The sequence below is a fragment of the Gastrolobium bilobum genome, unplaced genomic scaffold (genome assembly GCF_033153095.1).
Source record: "Gastrolobium bilobum isolate Gb01-03AN ecotype WA unplaced genomic scaffold, APGP_CSIRO_Gbil_v1 utg1991, whole genome shotgun sequence".
NCBI lineage: Eukaryota > Viridiplantae > Streptophyta > Magnoliopsida > Fabales > Fabaceae > Gastrolobium > Gastrolobium bilobum.
Window position 1 is genome coordinate 248,553 of NW_026898956.1, and position 20,489 is coordinate 269,041.

The 20,489-nt window shown below is 31.9% G+C and overlaps 1 protein-coding gene and 1 long non-coding RNA gene across 4 annotated transcripts; both read right to left on the reverse strand.

The window, feature by feature from the left end:
* Positions 1–6,690: 6,690 nt before the first annotated feature.
* Positions 6,691–12,233, reverse strand: LOC133285767 (U-box domain-containing protein 44-like). Its single transcript, XM_061483047.1, has 4 exons — positions 12,187–12,233; positions 9,746–11,079; positions 9,093–9,411; positions 6,691–8,463 (listed from the first exon to the last, which is right to left on the reverse strand). The coding sequence occupies exons 2-4, from the start codon at positions 10,973–10,975 to the stop codon at positions 6,971–6,973; spliced, it is 3,042 nt and encodes a 1,013-aa protein (XP_061339031.1). The 5' UTR covers positions 10,976–11,079; positions 12,187–12,233; the 3' UTR covers positions 6,691–6,970.
* A 2,571-nt stretch (positions 12,234–14,804) lies between these two features.
* LOC133285769 (uncharacterized) lies at positions 14,805–18,538 on the reverse strand. Of its 3 annotated transcripts, XR_009748051.1 has the most exons (8): positions 18,387–18,538; positions 18,042–18,276; positions 17,521–17,599; positions 17,241–17,371; positions 16,293–16,549; positions 15,554–15,652; positions 15,176–15,262; positions 14,805–14,961 (listed from the first exon to the last, which is right to left on the reverse strand). It is a non-coding gene; the product is annotated as an uncharacterized LOC133285769 (long non-coding RNA). The 3 variants fall into 3 exon arrangements; XR_009748050.1 differs by having other exon boundaries at positions 14,805–15,262; XR_009748052.1 differs by having other exon boundaries at positions 14,805–15,262; positions 17,521–17,645.
* Between the last annotated feature and the right edge of the window lie 1,951 nt (positions 18,539–20,489).

Genomic DNA, 20,489 nt, shown 5'->3' on the forward strand with positions numbered 1-20,489 from the left:
GATTCAGTGCCTGTTTGGATCCTCTTATTTTTAAGCTGAAAGCTACTTATAAGCATAAGCTAGGCTAAACAAGTTTTGGAAAAAGTTCTTATAACGAAAAGATCTTTTTTTATAATGAAGAAAAAAGCTAAAAGTTAAAAGCTCATAGGAGGAGCTTTTTTTAAAACTCTTATGTGCTTTTCTTGAATTATGTGCTTTTTTTTTAAATGAAAAGTTATAAAGATAGAGAGAGAGATAATTTTCTTGAAATATGTGCTTTTAAGCTAAAATTTTTATGTATTTAACAAACAGCTTTTAATTTTTTTTTAAGCTCTTATTTTTAGCTTTAACTTATAAGTAGCTTCTAGCTTAAAAGATGATCAAGAAATATAAATTAATTAAATAAAGATGTACCTGTCTTCATTGAAATGGTTTGATCTTCAACTCTTACTTTGAAATCTCGACCTTTCTCAATCAATATGTCAAATTGTTGAAAGTGAGTTATCTTTGAGTGGAAAAGAGATGAAACTGCTCTATGATTTGATTCTTTGATCATAATCCTATTATTCTTTTTATATTGTCCCATTATATTTAGTTCTGACAATTGTTAGGAATTTATCCATTTGGCTCATACTTAATATCTAATTGAGTTTTTTTTTTTAAAATGACCAATTAAATGGCCCAATAAATCAAATAACATGATATATTTAATAATTAAATACGAAGCTCACAATTATAATATAAAATAAAATTTTCTAACATCCTAAGAATATGGCACTTGGATGAATTTGTCACATGTTTATTAATTAATAATTTTATAATAAAATTTAAAATGTTAGGTAATTATAACGAGCAGCTAATAAGTATTTGATACCTCATCTTAAGAAAAGTCAAGATGAATATTAGAGGAATCCCTATTTATTTATTTTTTCTCGTTTGCCAGGAGAGAAGGGTGGGAGATTCCAAAAATGAACTACACCATTCTAAAACACGTTTCCAATTATTTCGCCATTGCGTGAGTAAAAAGTAATTCACCGCATGAACTACACCATTGTTGATTTAAAATTAAGGGTTCGGTGATTGTCATTCTAAATGACATAAGTTATGTTATTTTAAGAGAGAGGTGAACACAAGAAATGAAAATTATTAGAGAGAAAGTTGGTAGTTTTTTTTAATTTAAAATTTAAATAAAAAAATTATTTTTGTGTGTCTTAAAAAGACAAAACTTTATGTTAATTAAAGTGACAAACACTTTTTCCTAAAATTAATTTAACAGTAATTAAATTACAAACTTATAAATATAACCGCCCCAACCCCATAATATATAATATATATCTGGCAATGTGTTCGATGCTTATATATACCAAACATTATTCTATATCGAGGTAATTAAGAATATTACGAGATCGGCAAATATCAATTGTCTTGATTTTATGCTTCTCATCGTCTCAAACTCTTACGAGGTCTCTCATCTCTCATGTGAGGTTTTCTTTATACTTTCAGTAATTTTTTATTAGGTTATATTTATCTCATGTTTCATAAGCAAATTTCTTACACACACAAAAAAGGAGGGGTCTTATCTCTATTTTTTTCTCTTCTTTTCCTTGTGGGTCTCATTTATAATTTTGTTTTTATTATATAAGATAACTTTTTTTTTACAACATAAGAAAATTATTTTTCTTTTTTATTTTAATTTTCACTTACTGGGCCACCGTTACTTATCTTGGCGGCAACCTTCATCTAGATGAATAATTGATTTTCTTAAGCTGTTGGACGGAGGTTGAAAGATTGTATATCGGTTGAATATTGATTCTGTTACTTTCTTAAAAATTTGTGAATGTTGAAATGCTACTTGGCAATAATTAGGGAAGATATAATATCAGTTACTCTCCACCTATTTGATAACATGACTTTTCATTGTGTCATTTATTTTCGTTCATAGATAGATTCCTTTTTATTTTATTTTTATAAGGGTAAAGTGTGTCATTTTAAAGGATGTAAAGTTGTGTCATTTTAAGAGAGAGAAAGAGATAGATAAAGGAAGAGAGAGAGTTGACAAAAAAAATAAAAGTGTGGGTCCCACTTCTTTGTGAGAGTGAAAGGATATAAGTTGTGTCATTTAAAAGGATAAACATTTTTCCCTTTTTATAAACTACACATGTATGTGTTATCAAAAAAAAAAAAAAAAAACTACACATGTATGGGAAGCAATTTTTTTTGCATTCAGAAAAGCTTAAACTCAAAACCTTATTTAAGCGGAATTAAACATGTACCCCTTAATGCAACCCTTTTGGTATAAATAGATAGATTCCTTTGACGTTACACACACCACCAATGGTTTTGGAAAGGTAGACAAAGAGGTGATATTAATTGGTCTATAAAAAAAATGCATATTTCCATGATATTACAAAAATTAAAAACGCATCCTTACTAATAAAACTTCCACCTACTGCATATTCTATGTTGTTTTTATGAGACCTCCAAAATCAATGGCGGAACTTTTGTATTGCATAGGGAAGAGCTCTCTAGCTGAATTATGTCACTGCAGCTCGTTTATGCTGCTCTTTAGTTTTGATAAAGCTAACACTAAAATGGGAGTATTTTTTATTATTAGAGATTAAGAAATTTTGAGATTAAAAAAATTGGAGTAAATTTTTCTATCTTTCAAATATCTATGGCCTAGTTATATACTAAACTTTGATGAGTTATCAAAATAACAACATATGTTCTCATGACTACTAAAATGAGAGCCTATTTGAATCCTTGCTTTCTTTATAAGTTATAAGCTATTTATAAACTAAAGTTAAAAAACAAACTTAAAAAAGAACTAAAAGTTGTTTAAAAACACATATTAAAAATAAAATAAAAAACTCTATTTTTATAGTTCTTCATTTCAAAAAAAAAAAAAGATACACAATTCAAGAAAAGTATATAAAAGCTTAAAAAAAACTTCTCCTAAGAGCTTTTGGCTTTAATTTTTTTCTTCATTTTAAAATAAGAGCTTTTCATTATAAGAACTTTTCTCAAAACCTATTTGTCTCAGCTTCTACTTATAAGTAACTTCTAACTAAAAAAAAATCCAAACATGCACTAAGCATTCATAAATCTCTTAAATTGACTATGCCTTCTCTTTAAGATGCTAGCATTTTTTATTTTATTTTCTTATCCATCCAAATCTCATCATTTGCTTCTTTTCAAAAAAAAATTGATCATACTCTTCCATTGTCTAAACTGTTCTGCAACGTTGTATAATCATTTTGGAATTTTAATTTTTATGAATGTTTAATCATCCAAATCATCATTTGCTTTCTATTTAATGTTTATGAATGTTAGCTTAAATGTAATTTTAACAATTTTTCAATCGATTGGCAAAAATAAGTTTTATTTTAACAGCGTTAGGTGAAATTAATTTTGGAAGTAAAAAGTTTTCAATGGAATGTTAAAATGTAGTTTAATATTATGATTAGGGGAGCATTTATTGTTGCTATTATTATAATAAAGAGGGATATTCTTACTACTAAAATCTTCTACTACTAACTCACTACTTATCTAATCACCATTGGATCAACATTTTCTCTTTCTTTAAAAACTTTTTAACATTTTCTCTCTTTGATTCAATGGTGATTAGATAGGTACTACTAGTAAGTTAGTAGTAAAAAAATTTGGTAATAAGAATATCCTTCCTCTATTATAATAAAGGATACTTTAGAAAAAAAATTAAAATAAATAAGAATGACAATACACATTTCCCAGAATAATCTTAAGTCGGAATAATTAAGGTTAGTACAACATTTTTCTTCAACTACATGAGTGTCCCCATGTTTTTACCTGCTACCAATAATGTATGATTTGAGCTATAACAAATAAATGTGTATGACCAAGCCTATAAGCAGAGATCTAAGAATTTGATTGGAGTGTCAACAAAATAAAATAAGAAATTGAATGAATATATAAGATTATTTAAGAATTTCTCTTTGAAAATGAATTCTTTGCCAGAAAAATAAGGGCCAAACCAGTCCATGTGCAAGGCAGGAAGAAGATACTTCTACAAACAAATTTCAGTGCTTGTGAAGAAAGATAAAATAAGCCAGAAAATTAAAAAAAAAAAAAAAAATTGTTTGAATGAGATGAGATAAAATCTAATAACTTTATTTGGGCATAGAATATTATGAACCCTTCTCCATTTAAACATGTCACTTTGACACGTAAAACGGATCAGATCTCTTAAGGGGTGTTTGGTTGGGGTTTTTGTTGAAGAAACCCAGGCAACTTTCATGTGTATTTCCACTTGACCATGTTTGGTTGAAATCTAAAAAAATTTAACCATGAAAATCGTTTGCCCAGCTATTCCAATTCGAGTGCAAAATTTCATGAAAAATACTATTTCAGAAACCCAATTGGAAGGTGATATTTTGGATTTGCCCAGCAAAAGGAAATGGTGTGTAATTTGGAGACGGAATTGACCCTCATTTACTGTTGAAACATAGAGTCTCTTCGGTCTCTTTTCTCAACGTGTTACTGTTTATCTCATTTGCAGAGACAGAAAAGCCTACAAAAGGAGAACTACTTGTCATCATAGCCATTATGCATGCTGCAGTGAGAGAAAATTGAGGTTTAGTACAAAAAATGATTTTGGAAATTTGATGCTAACAAACTCTGAAGCATCTCCATGGGTAAAAAAAGGAAGCTTAACAACAGAGACGAATATTTTAGAGACAGAGATATGGAAGAATGGAATATGAACGTTGGTAGCAGATAACCCCAAATCCGATACACTGAACGAATATTTCAGGCAATGGTTAATTTTTCATTTTAGATTCAAAAATTATAAAGGGTTATTTTTGTCATTTCAACTCATTTTTCCATCAATATTTTACCTTCAACCAAACATAGACTCAGAAAATTTAACCCAATTTTTCCAGTAATATTTCGGCTTACCAAACAACTTTTTTTACATTTTTCTACCAAACTCACTTTCCAACCATTTCTCTATCAATTACATTTCTCTAGGGTGGTGTTTGGTTGGGGGTTTTGTTGAAGAAACCCAGGCAACTTTCATGTGGATTTCCACTTGACCATGTTTGGTTCAATAGGTTTTGACCAAAACTCATCTACGTGAAATACCTGACTTTTTGAGAAAGATAGTAATTTGCATTGTTTAGAAACCCGATTTGAGGGTGATTTTTTGAGAAAACTCGGGTAAAGCACTATTGACACACTTTTTGTCATATATTTTCCTGGTAAAATTTTGTCAAACCAAACTACTTTTTTTTAACTTCCACATCTATTCAACTTTCCCTATGGATACCTAGTAATTATATTTCTCTAGTATTCTTAAAATTTATCTTCAACCAAATACCCCCTGATATTCAAAAAAAATTCTGCTCAATCAAACGGTCCTAGACGGCAGCAAAATAACTAAACACTTCACAGGAATCAAAAGACAATAATAGGCTCCAAAAGTGGAAGATGAAAAAGGACCAGAAGTTGAATTTTTATTTTGACCAAGTATAAGTTCATTAAATGTTCAATATAAAGCACTGCATGTTGGTAGAGTCCCATCGTACTATGGTGTGAAATAGATAAAGGGCATTGACTTTATGTATAGCTTGCAATCTACAACATATTAGCTGTCTTGCTGACAATGGTGAACTTAGGTGGCTGTCACACTGATTTTTCATATTGAATTGAAGGAAGTGTTCGCATTTAATACGAATGAATGGGACTTTCTAACACATTTACTTTTTTTATCTAACTTTTAAGTTACAATATTCCAATTATAGTTAACTCTTTGTCCTCAGGGTTTAATGTTTATATTTATTTATTTTTTGACATACTCATATAAAAGTGAATGAGTTCATTAATTTTTTTTCTTTATTCTTTTTACAATGGAATCCACTCATTTGTATACAAGAACGACAGAGAAATTTTTTTTGTAACAAAAACATAAATATTTTTCCCTCTGCCCTCATTTGGCTCCAAGCAGTGCCTATTTTTATAGCCATTCACAGTTTGAACTTCCAGGCACTAAAGGGACTTGTTACTTTTTGGTTTTGGGCTACCATTGTCCCTTAGCAAGTCAATGTGGGTTATCAGGCTATGGCACTTTGGTTGATGAAGAAAAGGTTGAACTGGACTATCAACTATAGCTTTGGCCTATTGGGTAATCTAGTAGTTAATTCAAGACATATTCCACTTTTCACTACCTTGGTCTTGACTCTTTAGTCAATGTGTGCCGACCCACAACACAACCGACAAATAATAATAAAAAAAAGTGAATGGCAATTTGCATGAATGCCACTTGCTTCTGCCCTTTTTAATGAGTTTTGGTTTATCTAGAAATAGCACTCTCGTCTTTCCTAAGGGGTCTGTATGTAAGTTGAGGCATGGTCCCATGCCAAGGACAAATAATGACAAGAAGAAGATAAACCAGCTAAACTTGGCAGACACGGGTTTGATAACTGTCATCTACTCATCCAACATCAATTTTGAAGACTGAAAATTTTCAACATATGCGACATTTATTAAGTTAGACTTTTAGAGGTTTGGATACAATTTAAAAGTTGAGCAAAACTTCTCCTGATTTAAGTACCTTGGGTTTTTAAGTAACAAAAACTAATACAGAAAAGGTAACAATACAAAAAGAGGAAAACAATTTGAATTTCAAGAGGAACTTTATATTGAAGAATTAGCCATTTGGCCAACGCCAATATCCAAGAAAAACTGAGCGACATGTATCTAAATATGTTAATTGACAATTACCCAATATATTAAAACGGAAAAGTTATTGTCATGCTAGAGATAAGTTTTCTCTCTTACACACTCTTCGATATCTGTGTCACTTTTTCTTTTAGATGGTAGAGCCCACAAGTTTATCTCTATGACATGAGATAAATTATCTCCTTTAACATGAGATTAATAAAACTCATATTAAAAAAGAAAGTAAATTAAGAGTTGAGGAAACTTGTTCCCTCCTTGAGGGCCTAGAATTTCACTCCAAAACTCCAGAGATTGCAGATGATGATGTCTTTGAATAGCGTTCAAGCAATGATAGTACCCTGGCAGCCTTTCTCCTGAGGTGGCCATCACCATATATCTGCATGCCATTAAGACCAACAAGACGTGATCTAGCTATTGTTCCATAGTGTTCTACCATTTCCTTTGACACAAACACCTTCTCCAACAGTCCTAGAGCTTCTGCCTTGAGAGAATCAGTTCCCCAATTCAAAATGTCCAATAAGGGTCTTATTGCATTTGATTCATGCAAGACACGAGCACCCCTTTGAGGAAAGTCTTCCAAAACCAATGTGGAAAGTGTCTGTATTGCTTCATAAGCAGTTGCATGAACCTCCCCAAGTAACAGCTTTATCAAGCCAGGCAAAGCATTTGCTTCCAACAGACAAAATGTGTCAGTCACACTGCATACACTCCCATGTGCTGAACATAAAGGAACTCGTGATGATTTAAAAAACCAGCAACTAGTTGATTTGGAAACAACTGTGAGCTTTGGAGTGCTCATAGAAAGATCACCAATGAAAGCTGCTGCTCTTGCCTTTGCTGTGACTGAACCAGTGTTGAGAAAATTTACAAGCAAAGGATATATTCCACGTTTAACCAAATCCCGCTGTGAATCAATATTTGTAGGGTCTGTGAACCTGAAGAGTGCACTGAGAGCATTTTCTTTTGCTTCCATTTTGCCAGTTTTCAAAATGCTTATGATTGCATCAAGTCCACCCAATTCAATCAACTTCATAGTGAGTTCTCGTTCTGATTTTGGCAGGTTTGCTAGCAAACCAGCAGCTGCCATCTGCACATTATCGTTGTCATCATTCTCAAGAAATCCAATCAAAGCTTCAAGCCTTCTAGGCCTGAGGAGGTATTCAACTATTCCTTCTGACTCATGCTGAGAGAAAAGGAAGAGCAGATTGATAGCATTCTCCCGGACTTCTGAGTCAGAATCATCAAGAAGTGGAAGAATTAAAGATACACCTTTAGCTGCAAGAATTGCTTTCTTAACCAAACCAGTCTCAAACTTGCAAATGCCAAGAAGAGCACGTAGTACAGGCTTTCGGAAGTTGTAACCTGAGTTAGAACTCTGCTGCAGAGCTAGCAAATTGGTGATGATGGAATCTAACTCAAGTTGTTTCCCTTCTCCATCAACAAAGAAAACAATTCCATCATTATCAGAAGAAAGCTTCTCAAGGATTTCAGAACATTTAATGGTAATGAATGTCCGTATCCGAGGAGAGAACATTAAATCTAGAATAAGAGGAACACCTCCACATGCAGCAATGATTCCCTTATTGGAATGAGATCCTGCTAGTTTAACCAGGGCTGATAATGCCAAGTCTTTTGATTCAATATTTCCAGATAGCATTTCTAGCAAAGGAGGTATAACTCCTTCCTTGGCAAGGAGTTTCAAGTTCAAATCACTCAACTCCAAATTAACTGTGGCTTTTGTCATTGATATTCTTGAATCCGTTCCTGAGAAGATAATGAAGGACAAATAACTCTATATGATTCACAATATTATAACCTTCCTGTCTAAAGGATTGTAAGGCACAACTGCTTTACTTGGCGCACAACCCAACAAATAAGTATAGCATAAAGACAATGAAGGAAAAAGACTGTCCCAATTTGACTATGTTCACAACAAAATAGATGAATCATTATACACCATAAAAAGAAGAAAGTATATGTACACTTACCATGTGAATTTAAGGAAGTTAATTTTTTCATAGAGGATAAATGCATTACGTGAAGATTTCCATAGGCATTACAAGGAGGTAATTTTTTACCAATTACCATTAATACTGATGTTATCAAGAACATGGAATAGGAAGAGATTCTAAAAGCGTTTCCTAAGAAACAATAATATTTACAAACGATCTTTGTTGATGTTTTAGTGAGCATCCAATTCATGTTTCCAAGAAAAAAGCTTAAAGCATACAAGTTCAAAATGTAAGCTAATTCTGTATTTCCTTAGCAAGCTAGATGACAAGTCATCCTTGCCTTTTCTGTCATTGCAGTGCCAATTAGACATTCAGTGTCATGAAATATATTTATCCCATCACAATAAACATGTTCAACTAGTAAATAATCCATCTTCTTACCTCGTATCATTCGATCAACAAGTGGTTTATACCAGCCAAAATTAGCAGCAGTAGTAATGCTGTCCTCATTTATTTCAAAAAGCTCCATCAAAATCTTTTCTGCGATGTCAGCTGAATCATTTACAGGATTCTTCAGAAGGGTGACAAGGAAAAGAACTGCAGTATGATTCTGAGAGAGTTTTTTGCAGAAACATTCATTCCAACCAGATCGGTCTTGAAGCAACTCATATAGCAAATCAATTGCTGCCTTTGAAATGCTAGGGTCACTCCCTAAGCAGGAAATAATGTGATCCCATCCTAGAGATTCAGCCACTTTCTCCTATAAAATTTTATGCAAATGTTGAACTTAAATTGGTCTTCATGATTGCATGTATATTTAGCAATGTTAGGAATCCAGAATAACGTATCTCAATGGTAAAACTGGTCCACTTTCCATTCAGGAACAGAATGAGAGAAACTTTAACTTAGAAAATGGTGACATGGTAGCAGTGAGCCATAATGAGAAAACATATTACTTTTTTTAAAAACATTATGTTCAAGAAGATATAACCAATAGCATAATAAATAATAAATTGCAAATCCTCCGGAAGGTAGTGTGTGGTTTGCCTGAAGCAAGATAAAGAAAAAGCAAGAACAACGAAAAGTTTGCTTACCTTGTTTTTTGCATGCCCCTCTACAGCATCCTTCAAAGTTATTAAAATCTTCATCTTCACTTCTCTGTCATCAGAGTTCCCAAGAACAGAGATAACAATATCAGTAAGCTCTCCTATAGAAATCCAATCCTTGTTAATAGAATTCTCTCTTATTAGAGCCTGAATTTGGCTCAGGGATCCTTGCAGGTCAGATTTTCCTAATAAATTTTCCCTGATAGACCTTATTACGAGACAATAATTAAGTTCTCTCCACTCTTCAATGGATTGTTTTACTGCAATGTTAGACCTCAAGGTAGTATCTTCAAGAACCTCTTTTGTTTCCGGGTCTGTCCTGTTGCCATTGTAAAACCAAGCTTCAATGGCAGATCTCTCACATGTAGTACCAGTGCAAAGGCTGACAGGATCTACCATAACAGTTCCAGTTATACAACAAAGGAAAGAATTAAGTGGTAGGATATATTTTTCCCTTGAATCATATCTCTCTATCACCTGAACCCTTTCAAAGTATTGCTTCTTAACTTCTTCATAATCCCTAGCTGCATCAGCTCGAGAGAGTAACTCAATGATCTGTTCCAAGAAAATAACTTCAGCTCTTTCTTTTCTGTTGGCAGCTTCTTCTTTTTCTCTCCTAATGCTGGCCAACTCTTTGCTAATCTCTGAGGGTTCCACTGGCACCCCAACTGCCCTTGCTATCTCCTCAAGCATGTCATTTGCAAAAGCCTGATCTAGTTTCTGTTCTCTAAGTCCCTGGTCTAACTTGTCAACAATTTGAAGCTGAGATTGTGAAGCCTCAAACTCCACCCTTTGCATCTCATTCTGTAATCTATTAACTTGATCAGAAATTCTTGAAAGGACTTCAGTATTTGCAATAGACAGTGCGGCCAGAGACCTTCCAATATCCCTTGTGACTTGTTCAACTTCCTCAACTATCAATCGGCACTTAACCAGTAAGTAAAAACTGCCACGGTTCCTGTACTTCTCAACCAAATTATTCGCCTTTTTAGCATCTGCTTCAAGAGACTCCAGGGCAACCCTTGCAGCTTGAGATTCATTCAATTCCTGAAGCTGTAATTCCTTCAGCACTGGCTCAATATCAAATAGATATTTTGAAAGGGCCTTGAAACTTTCTTTACCAATAAGAATATCAGCTGCTGCATGAGCTGTTTTGGAGACCTGGTTGATTACCACGGCCAAAATTGTACCTATAGGTATGAGTTCCAATCCTACCATAGTAAATGTCTATACTGAATTCTTTACACAAACTATGTAAACTAAACTCTATCTATTGCCCAGAAGTTGAAACTATTGCGCCTGCAGATTGCTTCTTTTCTTCCCTGGAATCAAATTCCAATAAATCAATCATTTATACATTCTGCATCAGCCCATTCATTTCAAAACAAACCATTTGGCATAAAGAAGAAAAGAATGTGCAATAAGCATCATGCTCAACAACCAGTTATCAAGATAAGCAACAATCGGACAAAAATTAAAGAGAATACCTTGACAACATCTGCAGCAAACAGGAAGTTAATTGACAAAGATACAAGCTCTCAAGGCATGCTACAGTCAAGCTAAAATCAAGGAGTAGGCTTTCAGAATATCTCGTAACTAGGATAAAATCAATTTCGTCATAACTACCATGATTTTACCTCTCTTTCTTCAATATAAAAACTGATGCATTATTTTCCGGATTCGAACACAGTGACTTTTCAGTCACAAATGTGCATTTTTACAATTACTTCAGGCCCACCCTCTTATAAAAAATGATGCATATCTGATGTAAAAATAGAATTATGAGATGTAGAGATTCCATCGCTCTCAAAATTCATCGTTTATTTTTCACATAATATTATTTCTCTATTTCACCTTGAGTACTCAACAACCGACGATTTAAAAGAGCTAAAATCCGCGATAAAAACAAACTAAAAAATTGTACCTAAGCTGCAGCATCTATGATTATAACATGCAGAGGACAACGATGTCTATATTGCAAGGTGCACAAATAAAATGGAAGGAAAAAAAAGGAGAAGCTAAAAACTAACAGTGAAACGGACCTCGAAATCAAGACATAATTCAACTAAACTAATTAAAGAAGTGCCACAATCTTTATACAACCTTTCAAATAAAAGTCCTAGTTGTGAAGGAACAACTAAGGAAAGGAACTGCAACTTTTTTTTGTCCCAGCTGAGTTTCTTTCACTCCTCAAATAATGAATACTGGGGATCTTATGCTATTTATAACGAAATTAAACAGAAGGGTAGATTCTAAGTCACTTGCAGCCATAATTCAACACGTACGTACATCTTCAATATAATACTAGTCACATTCAAAGTCTTCAATCACCCCCACCCCCAAGGAAGAAGGGAGAGTGATTAGGCTTACCTCACAGAACAGAAGCACCAAACTAGAGAAAGAACTCGGAACTGGGAAGCAAAACTTACTGTTTTTGGCACAGAAGAGATATCTGGGGAGAGACGATTTGAGCTAGTCAATGGTTTCAGGAAAATAACAGGAATATTGAATATTCCAAGAATTCTATGTTTCAAAAAAGTTGAGTGCGGAGGAACAGACCAATGAGTGACACACATTTTCTCTTGCATTACATTTTCTTTTCCTCGAAACTTGGTTCGTTTGTTACACTTAGCTACGTTGGATTTAGTCAGTCCATGAACGCGGACAGTTGATTTGGTCGTGTCACGATGAAATTATAAACGTTGAGTACTTGAGTTGTCCTCTAATTCTCTTGGCTGGAAATTTCACATAAAAATATTTGATTACATGAATTCAAAAAAAAGAAAAGGGAAAAGAAAATAGTATAGTATAGCTTTCAATCAGGCCCAAACTCATGGGACAACCGTAACCATGTAACTAATCCACTTATCGAGTATTAACTCACACAACCCACCAATTAAATGCGTTACGTTAGTACTGGGATGTGACTCAGCCCACATAATACAAATTTTATTTTTATTTTTTTCATATTTAATTCAGTAATTAGAAAACCCTAATCCCGAAAGTTGTTCACTGTTTCTGTTCATTGTTGTTCACCGAGCCATCATTGCCGTCCATCACCACCAGAACCACCATTGCTGTCTACCGCGCGAGCCACCTTCAAAACAATCATACACTTAGCTACAAAACTCGGAGAATTAAACATGCTAGTTGCTTTGAATAACATGTATCAAAATTCTAAATATATTAGGAGTATTAACTCAAGGTGACTCTACCAGAAAATAAGAAAATGTATTTTGATGCTTTAATGACATTAGTGTAATGGTTTTGCTCCATTTTCCTGAGTCTTTGCATATTATGGTAATTATTCTGCTCAGATTTCTGGCGGGTCAGTGAAATACTTTTCTAATTTGAACAAAAATTTAGGACATGGAGTCGATGGTTGGGTTATCTCTCTAAAACCAATCATGAGTAAACTGGCTGAATAATGATAATTTATAATAACTTAATTAGTTGTAATGATTTTATTATTATATTTTTGAGTTTTATTAATCACATGTTAAAGGAGATAAGTTATCTCATGTCAGATAAATTTGTAGGTTCCACCACCTGGAAAAAAAAAAAAAAAAAAGTGGCACGGTTATCGAAAAGTGTGTAGGAGAGAAATTTATCACATGTAACAGCATAAGAGTAGTTTCTCCCTATATTTTTTTATATACATGATCTGTACAATAAATATTGGGCTAAATCACACACGTTAAATCTAATCAAATAATAATTTGGGTTATTTCTAAAATTGACATTGTTTAGAGCTATCTCCGCGAATATTTGATCAGGATTCTTATGTGAGATGCACAATCAAGTGATGGGGTTGTCTTGTTTAGCTGGAACAAATATGGGGTATTTACTAGGCACTCTAACCCTCAAAATAGTATTTGATTAACGAGCTTTAGTAACGATGGATAAGATAATCATAACTAGGTTTCAAGTCTATATTATATAATAGTTGATTGTCTTATTTATGTCGTTTTAGTATGACGACATTTAATCGTATTAATAGGCTGGAACGAGTTCTAAAACCGTGTGCAAGATATGTATTTGTGAGTTATGTTTTCTAGACGTAGCTAGAATCATGTATCTGTCTCTTAACTATTGGGTGATTGTAAAGTTTTGAGCTACTAATAATAGCATAGTTATATGCCTGTGAGAAAACATTGTAAACTCATTTCTTTAGTCAGGATTATTTATGAATTGGACCTTATATAAATCAATACCAAATGTAAATTTTGTTATATTACTGCGTAACTACCTAAATTATTTTTCTATTTGACAACCACGTAATAATTTCACACATAAAAAAATATAAATTATAAAGAAATTGTTTTAAAATATGAGTTTTTCTTTTTAATATGATTCATTTGTTTTAAAATAACAACTTCAAATATCTATTTTTTTTTGGTAAACAAAATATCTAAATTTAATTTTATAACAACATATCAAATATAAATTTAAATTAATCAAAATATGATAAATTCAAGTTTAAATAAAATTATCAAAATACATTAAACTATATTAGCATATATGTACACTACACCAAAACTGGGTTTTAGCGGCGGTTTTTTTGGATTTAGCGGCGGTTCTAACCGCCACAAAAAATACTGTGGCCAATTAAAAACCGACTTAGAAAATGGCGACGTTAAATAATTTAGCGACGGTTTGAAGCAACCGACGGAATAACCGACGCCAAAAATAAAACCGACGTTGAATATATATAAACCGCCATTAATTATTAGAAAAAAATAAATCACTTTTATTTATAGCGGCGGTTTGGAACCGCCGCAAATCATTTATTCATTTTTTTTTTTTAAAATTAAATTTTTGCTGTGGTTTCAAAAATTATAAAAAAAATTTTGTAAACAATATATATTTTAAACAACCACTGAATTGTATAATTCATTTAGATTACATAACTTGACTCAAATTTTTGATTTCTTCATTGTTTATAAGCAAAATTGTCGTTATAACATTAAATATATAAAAAAACTAAATACAATTATAAATCAATTTAAAAAGTTTAACATTAAAAATTAATAGATCCAAATATAGGACAAAAACAAAGTACATAACTCTTTTACAAATTAATCGTAAAAAAATCACAATGTCAATACAACTAAAATGTTTAAACATAAGTAATCTAGTATAGTTGTTGCTCCAATTGCAGCAAGTGCCATAAATCCTTCCTGCCATTGACCTTCAAGAATAACCTGAACAAATTCTAAAACTGTTTAAAGGTAATCCGAAATGACATTCCATACTGTTAATCTGTTACTGTTACAATTATCAATTCAGAATAAGAGTCAATTTTTAGCATCTCCATTTTATTTTTAGCACAAATAAAATTAAGTACACTAACTTAATTAGTAATAGAAAATTTTGATAGTAAAAATATCCTCCCTCTATTAAATATTACACGTGTACCAGGATCGCATTTGCTTCCTTTGCCATCTTCAGCACACCAACATTGTCAGGGGTGATAAAGTATTTGTTGTCCACGAGCTCCACACCCTAGCAAAACCCAACTTTACGTCATTTAGTTGGCGGTGAATAATTATAATTTTATTATATCAATATATTTGCAAACGTTGACAAAAAAAGAAAAAGGAAAAAGGCATGTCATCATTGTCATGTGAATTTGCTTGGTTCAGATTTATTTAATTTATTAAGGGGGTAAGAAAAAAGAAGAGAGAAACAATAAAAAAAGTGATGGGGTTTTTTATGGTTAACACGATTTAGATGGGGATAAGAACAAAAAAGAAAATTCCTCGAATCATGAACAGTCGAGACAAGTTTGCACACCTCAAATTGTTCTAAGGTAGGATAAGATCCATTTGCCACCTTCTTCCTCACGGTGGCAAAGTCCATGGGATGCTCAATCACATCGTGATAATCAGGAAGCTGCATGTCAAAACAGAAAGCCTATCAATTAGCTCCACTCTTAATTTGGATGTATATAGGCATAAAAACAGTACAGTAACAGGGAGTGCACTATAATGCCAAATCAACAATATGCTGTATATTCTCATAATATATATGGGACTATATATAATAGCTATAAATCTAAAACTTGGAGTCGTGTAAATAAAGTAAAAAAAAATCTTGTCTTCATTGAAAAAAAGCGAAACAAAGAAGGTTAACTTGATCAAATCCTTGATCTTCTTGCTTCCTAATATAATCACTCGTCCTATGAGAATATTCAACCCATTTATGTATTATTTATTCCAAAGAGAAAAAATAAAAATAAATAAAGCTTAGAATATAATAGCACGCTTGAAAGTTGAAAGTTATAGGAAAGTTACAGTTAGGCTCAAAGGGGTCCCATATGAGCTGCAAGACAATGACCATCCATCCGATTAAGAAATTTGTAGAGTCCTTTAACGCCAAAATCACAATTTTTTATTTACCCTTAATCACGAACTATTCAGTTCTATATGTTTATGATTGGACAACACCCTTCAGAGCATTGACTAAGAAACAGAATAGCAATCTCCAGAAAAAAATGGTAGCTGTGTTCAACAAAGAGCTCTTGAGTTGGTACCTTATCACTCTTAAACTCAAAGAAACATTAGAATCCATGATTCCATCATCAACTGAGTTTCCAGAGAAGCCTCCTCAACAGCAGCAAAAGCTTCAGCAGGAGCCTTCAGAACCATTGCAGGTTATCATCAATGAAGATGGTGAAAATTTGAAGGAAGAAGCAAGCTCACAAGAATCTGAATGGGTGATCTCCATCAAGGAAAAACTAGAGCAAGCCCGTCAAGATGATGTGGCAAGTTCATGGGCCAAGTTATCAATCTACGAAATCCCCATATTTTTTAAAATATAAAAATAAAATAAAAAAAATTGGTAGTTACAAGTAAAAGGGGATGGCAGGCATTATTAGGCATTATTATCACTGTTTACTTCTTTGTTTAAAAGAAACATCATTGTTATCAAAAAAAAAAAAAAAAAAAGAAACATCATTAATTGAATTATTCCAAATGACAGTTACAATGCCATAATGACCAAATAATTCAAATTATTTTGGTTTTATCAGTTAAAGAAATGGAAATTATAGACCATTAATAATTCAAATACACATCCTTAATTAACACTAGAAATATCTGGTAACAGTAATTACCCATTAAAATTCTAATCTCTAAAAGAGCTTCAACAGGGTCCAAAATCCCACTTTATAAAGAGAAAGAACCTCCACCCCAACACCCCAAAAAAAAAAAAAATAAAAAAAAAAAAAATAATGTATTCCTCATTTCATCAAACAGCCACCGTGAAATGAGACAGAGCATTAAGAAGCCAATACATTCAACAAATTCTGACATGTCTGGAACTCAATGAACAACATATTATTCTGATTTTATTAATAGCATCATCAATTTACAAAATCAGTTAGCTTGCATGCATCAAATTGACAACTAATTATTCAGCTGCGGAACAAATGGAGAAGTAGATGAAGGAACAGACAGAGATTTGAGATTGAGGAATAAACCTTAAAAGTGAGTTGAGAGCAAGAAAAGCATGGATCTGGCGTGCGCAGTGAGGGATTGAATCAGGTGCCAATTTTCTTGCAACACGCAGGGATTGTGGTAGGTTCTAGGCGAGGTTCTTATCAACCTGTTTCTGTTTGGGACCAAATCAGTTCTAACGTTAAACAAATATTCGATTGATTTTCTATTTCACTACTTTAATGAAATGAGATATTCTTTCCGGTTTAAGCAAAAGCAGAAAATAACAAAAGCATGAAATTCAAATATGATAAGGATACTGACATAATAGTATGCAGGTGGAGCGCTCAATTCAGTTTCCTTGGTAGAACAACAACAGCACCAACAGCCCATATCGCCTTATCTGCAGCACCCAAAAATAATTATTGGCACTGGGTGCATCATTTCACCTTCATCACCATAAAAATGCACAACTCTTTTAGATAATTAATTAATATAAAAGTAAGATTTTACGCTTAAGATATACACGCACTAAGAAAAGAGAGAGAGAGAGAGAGAATAATATAGTAATTGCAAATTTACGATCGCGCGTGCGTGGAAAATACTCCACCCACACTGTAAGAGAATAATAATACCCAACTTTCAAAAACACAATCCAATTCATCAAGCGAGAACACGAGCAAAACAATCAGAATAAGCCATGATTTGAAACTTAAAAACAGCGATTAATAGAGAGGCCAAACATATAAATCTTATACGGAATTTCAACTAATTCAATTCAAAACAATGATCAAGCATCAACCGACAGAAAAGAGAGAGTGAAAAAAAAAACAGCAATAATGAACCTGTGAGTGATAAGTCGTGTAGAACCTCATATATACAATTTTCAGTGTATAGGATCACGAACTTGTGCGATCCGTTCACCGTCTGCGTCACAGACCCTCAAACTCATCGGCGACGATAGCACCGCCACCCTCTCCGCCGTCAAGGCTCCACCCATGGTGGCGCCTCTGATGGAATGCGAAATTCATGCGATGCGGAACGGGAAATGAATTCCCCAATCGGAATTGAAAGTGAAATCTAAATCAAACAATTAAAGAGTTCAAAAGCCAAAATTACTCACGATTGGTAAAAAACGTGCATATGGAGGAGAAGCGTAAGAGAAAAGAGAGACAATGAGGTACGATTACCATTTTGGCAAACTAAACACAGATCCAAACCCTAGCAGGAAAGATGAAGAAATCAGAATGAAACATTAATTAGAATCCTAGAAGGAAAAAAAATGAAGAAAACAAAATTAAAAAAGGATATTTTTTTAATTGTTATGAGAATTTGAGAACGAAGAAAGAGCCAGAGAATAAGTGTTGTGCCGTTTAGCGATGCTATTCGTTTTTAATTGCATTTTTAAATTTATTATTTTTAAATTTTTTAAAGCATATAAATTGACCACTTTTCTTGTGGTGTTAACCCAATCGTCCTTTTATAAACTTAATCACTAATCAGTGGCGTTTATCTATAATCGACGTAGATGAACCGACTCCAAATACCGTTTTTCCTGTAGTGTGTGTATTTTTCCTTATTAGTTGTGGAAGAAGAAAAACACAACAGAGAACTGAATATTCATCTTTCATTAAATTGAAGAAGAAGAGATACAAAAGAGAGTATTTTTTATTTTGTTTTTTTATTTTATATTTTTTTTTACCGAAAAAAAAATACAAAGGAGAGTATATATATCAGCCTAAAAAGAGAAAAGGGAAAAATATCAAAAGCACCAAAAAGACGCGGGTGCTTAACAGAATACAAGCCACACTAAAGTAGTTACAACAAAATAACAGAAGGGTAAAAAAAGGAAAAATACACACATGACACATATATGCTAATAAATTATAAATTTAAATTTAAAGATAATTATAAATCATAAATTATTATTATAATCCATAAACATGAATTTCTTCCTTATTATGATATTTATGATTTTGAATTTATATTTTATAATTAAAAGTTAAGGCAAATTTATGTAAACGTGAATTTATTTGTCTATTCTGGTAAACCTATTATTATATTTATATATATTTTTATATAAATTTGATTTGACTTTTAATAATAAAATATAAATTTAAAATAATAAAGATCATAATAAGAAAAAAATAATGTTTACGGATAATATATAATAATTCATGATTAATAATTATCTACAGAATTTAAATTTATAGTTTGATGTATTTTGATAATTTTGTTTAAACTTACATTTAATATATATTGATTAGTTTAAACTTAAATTTTTATAAAATTAAATTTATATATTAAATTTTTTTAATAAAAAAAATATCTGATTGAGATCATTTTAAATTAAACTAAATTAGTATTTTAAAATAAATGAATAAAATGATAAAGAAAAAACTCACATTTTAAAACAATTTCATTAGAATTTATTTTTGTTTAATTTGTTAAAATATATTATAATTATCAAACAGAAAAATAGTTCAAGTTTTTGTATAGTGATATAATAAAATTTATATTTTTCATATAATAAATATGATAATAGAAGTATAATGATTAATAAGTAAATAAATAAGTTGTTATGGTTTAGTAGTTGCTATTATAAGTTTCTATGGAGATGTATTGAGTTTGATGATATTCACCTCTTAAACTAACAATAAAAAAATTATACATTTTTTCCTCTTTTCAATTACAATTAATTATTAGGCATTCGTAAAAAAATTAAAGAAAAATATACTAAGTAGTAAGATTGATATTGACAACGGTATTTTCTCGGAAACCAAAGATAGCCCAGTGCTAACCATAAGCTCGGCACCATCTTAGTAATCGAAACACAGGCTTTCATGGCCCATTAGCATTTTTAAAAATAAAATTATGTGGACTTCACTGGCCCAGTCTGTCTCTGCTCAATATCATGTGCTAGGCTCTTGATGAGTGTTGATATTGTTGGGCGTCAAAATAATTATTGATTCTTTAAGATAAATATTGATGCAAGGATAGATAATAAATTTGTTGTTTTAAATTCTCAGTTAAATATGTTGTTTTAACCCAACATAAAAAGACAAAACCAAAAATATAATTAAGAAGAAAATTATACTTATAACTTTCTTATTCTTACAACAACTTATAATTATTTTATTACTATTAGATCAAAATAATATATTGATGCGTAAGACCTTTATGTGTTTCATGTATAAAGTTATGCCAAGTTTAATTTAATGAGTCAAGGACATAAGGATAATTTAGCTAAATGATAAGGAAGTTATGCAATGAAATAACTATTAATAGGTATA